The sequence below is a fragment of the Aegilops tauschii genome, chromosome 6 (genome assembly GCF_002575655.3).
Source record: "Aegilops tauschii subsp. strangulata cultivar AL8/78 chromosome 6, Aet v6.0, whole genome shotgun sequence".
NCBI lineage: Eukaryota > Viridiplantae > Streptophyta > Magnoliopsida > Poales > Poaceae > Aegilops > Aegilops tauschii.
In genome coordinates, this window is record NC_053040.3 from 469,911,566 (window position 1) to 469,915,169 (window position 3,604).

The 3,604-nt window shown below is 42.3% G+C and overlaps 1 protein-coding gene across 1 annotated transcript; it reads right to left on the bottom strand.

The window, feature by feature from the left end:
- Positions 1 to 222: 222 nt before the first annotated feature.
- LOC109764795 (F-box/LRR-repeat protein 14) lies at positions 223 to 2,755 on the bottom strand. The gene is made up of 2 exons (XM_020323577.4): positions 2,606 to 2,755; positions 223 to 1,889 (listed from the first exon to the last, which is right to left on the bottom strand). Exon 2 carries the CDS (start codon positions 1,839 to 1,841, stop codon positions 558 to 560), a length of 1,284 nt encoding a protein of 427 aa, XP_020179166.1. The 5' UTR covers positions 1,842 to 1,889; positions 2,606 to 2,755; the 3' UTR covers positions 223 to 557.
- Positions 2,756 to 3,604: the final 849 nt, after the last annotated feature.

Consider the following 3,604-nt stretch of genomic DNA (forward strand, 5'->3'; position numbering starts at 1 on the left):
TCCCCAGGCTTAATGCGCTTGATGACGCCTGAACCTTAAATGTTGCACAAGCAGCCAAAAGAACCTGATATTACTCTGAAATCCAAACACTGAAGCTACAAGAATAAAATTGTGCAATGTTCGGCGATCTCAATCAAATGAGGTAGACCTCACAGACAGGAGCAATGCAAATAGATTACGAATCGAAGCTACTGTCATAACATAAAAGAGAATTCTGGCAAATTCCTAAAACAGATCTCGCATTACCAAAACAAGTCTACAACATCTGAAGCATATTGGAACATTGTGGCAAAGAAATGGCAGCTGCACCTGTCCTCCAAATTTACATTCACAGTTTTGGGGTTTCAAACTTCTGCTGACATATAACAACACGAATTAATAGCCAAAGACTGGATTCAGGGCGACCGGCGTCTTTTCCTGTTCCTTTTCATGTTCAATCCTTTTAAATTGAACCAGGTTTCAACCTCGGCAGAGTAACGGACTGTTTTGGCAGCCCCATGCACACCCTCCTCAGAGATATTACAGCAGCCTATAACGGTCAGTGACTCCAACTTCTGTCAACGTGCCAGCTCAGCCATCCCATTGTCTGTCACTTTCTTGCATCGGCGGAGTGTGAGACTCCTCAAGCAAGGAGCCTGAATAATGAAATTCATACCAGCATCAGTTATAGAGCAGCAATCCACGAGCTCAAGTGTCTCCAGGAACTGTGAGGATGAGAGGCACTTCATCCCCTCGTCATACAAAATACTGGCACCATTTAGCAAAAGGGCACGAATTGGACAAGATTGGATTAGCGTCATAATGCCCTCTTGTGTGAAACCTATCTCAGTAGGCCAATTGGGTCCGCACAATGTGAATGTGAGCTCAACAACCTGAAGCATAGGGCAACTGAGAGCTAGAGCCTTAAGGCTAACATCAGTCAACACTGTCCTGAACTGATCATCTTCACAATGCAGAGGCATGAGCCGAAGTGAGATGGTATTAAGGTTGCTGCACCTCTGAAATAGTGCAATCATCTCATTCTCTTTTAGACCAATAACATACTCCAGGTAAAGCGTCTCCAATGCTTTGCACTTCCCCAGGAGAAAACGAAGTCCAATTTCTTGATCGGTTATAATATGAGCCAACCTAAGATCCTTTAAGCTATCACAGCAGATTTCATAACTATATGGGTAGCCAAGCACGTAGGAGGGGTCATAGGAGTAATTTCCAATGATCCCAAAATCAAACTTTTGGAGATTTGCCCATCCTGGACCAAACTTTAAGAGGTCATACTGGTTGATTTCATCACAATCCTTTACAACAAGTTCCCCTAGTGATCCATACCTCCCAAGGTACTCCAGCCACTCCACATTGTCTACTTCCATACAGTCAACAAGGTGGAGAACCGAAAGGTGCCTGCAACCAACCGCCACATGAAAAATCCCAGTAGAAGTGACTGCTGGTGCACAGTCCAGCCTGAGCGACCTCAATTTTTTGCAATCAGCTAGATAGCCAAGACCAGAGTCACCAATGTATGAGCAGAAGCTTAAAGCAAGATCGGACAGCAAGGGGCAGTGAGAAGATAGAACACGGAGGCCTTGGTTGTTCAACTGGTCCCCGTTGCTGGGCTTCCATCCAGAATAGTTGATCTCTACTTTCGCCAAATTGAGGAACCGGGAGAAGAGCGACACCAAGGCTTCTGTAGAAGGGTCGAGTCCACAGCCAACGAGGATAGCATCCCTGTGCTCCGCCTCGACAGTGTAGAGCTGCTTCGACACAAGGCAAAGAGAATTAAGATGACTTGTCCTGGTAATCCTCTTGACGATCTCTGCAAGCAGTGGCTCTGGGAGATCCTCCATTGAGTATCTCAGCTGCACAACTTGGGCAATCTCAAGGCTCTGCAGGGACTGAAGTAAAGATTCATTGTCAGAATGGAACACAGCAAGATATAACCATATGACAGCTGTAAGAGCTACTCCCTCCGTCCCATAATATAAGAGCGTTTTTTACACTAGTGTAAAAAACGCTCTTATATTATGGGACGGAGGGAGTACTATAAAAGGAAACATCAGTGAAATATCAAACTTTTTGATTCTAGTTTGAAAGATTCATGCGCTTATCTTCACAGCGAATGGTAACCAACTGCAAGCTAATATTTGCATCCAAATCATGGAACAAAAGATACTACAAGGAAAAATTAATCAAACGACCAGACGTATGAAATTGCTGCTGGGTGGGGGCTGGGGGGAGGGGATAGTCTAAAAACACACCCATTAGAACAGCAAGTCCACGAGATAATCAAGCATCCACCTGCTGAACTGAACACACATCTGGAAGGACCTAGCCAGTCAGATGAAGATAGCGATTTCTAGACACTCCAGGACAGGTTTTCTTTATTAAAAAAAAAAGGGTTATTTCCTCTAGAATTTCACAGATATTCCAGGCCCATACGCGGTTGGCCAACTGCATCAGCGGAGCCAAGTACACGGTGGAAGAACGGATCGCACGCAGACATCGCGGCACGGGATCAACAGAACTCAGGTGGAGTGGAATAATCGACATCGCCGCGGCTGGCGCAGCCAATGTTGCTCGGAAAGGGAAGGGAATGGAGCCAAATCCTTACCTCGGAGGAAGCAGCGACCAAGAGAGAAAGGGCGGCGCCGGCAGGGAGGGAAGAGCTGGGCGGAAACGGCGGCGACCAAGGGTTGGAATGGGTGGGGAAACCTCCGCGGCGAGGTCACTCGAAACCCTCGCCTTCCTCGCGGCGTGTAGTCGCTTTTTCCTGTTAGGTTTTTTTTTTTTGAGACAATCTTTTTCCTGTTAGGTGACTTGGGCTTTGGCCGACTTGATGATGATGAGGCCCATATTCGACTGGGGACTTTACTGGTCGGAATGTGTGTGTGCTTGTTGGGAGCATCTTCTAGAGAGAAACAAATCGTAATCCGATGGACGACCGGCCTATTTCATTTTTATCACTGCTTCATATTTAAAACTATTATATATATATCATAAAAGTCAATTTATTTTTTAAAAAAACTACCGCACAATAAAAATATCCATGCAATGTAAAAGTTTGTTTTCAGAATTTTAAAAGTTACTCGTACCATTCAAAAGAATAATCATGTACTGTAAAATTTGTTCACGACATTTTTTAAAATATTATGGAAATGTAAAACTTGTTTGCATAATTTGTAAAAACAATGTACCATTAAAAAAATTAAGGAAATTCTAAAAATGTTTGCACATTTGAAAACATGTTTCATAACAGTTTTTTTTTAAATCAACAAATTAAACATTATCGCCATTTAAAAAATTCATAATATATAAGAAAACTTATGCAATTAAAAATGTTCTAACACTTAAAACGGTTTTCTGTGTATTTAAAAAATGCAGTGTGCATTTTAAAAGTGGTTAACACTTATTCTGATAAATAGTCAACATGAATTTAAGAAAATGTCCAATGTGTATCTAAAAAATGTTCAACATATATACAAAAATGTTCAACGTGTAATCAATAAAAAGTCGACATGTACTTTCATATGAAAAAGCAAAAACCAGTAGGAAAAAAGAAAGTAAGAAAACCAAAAAATTCCGGATGGAAAACCCACAAACAGCAAGAATA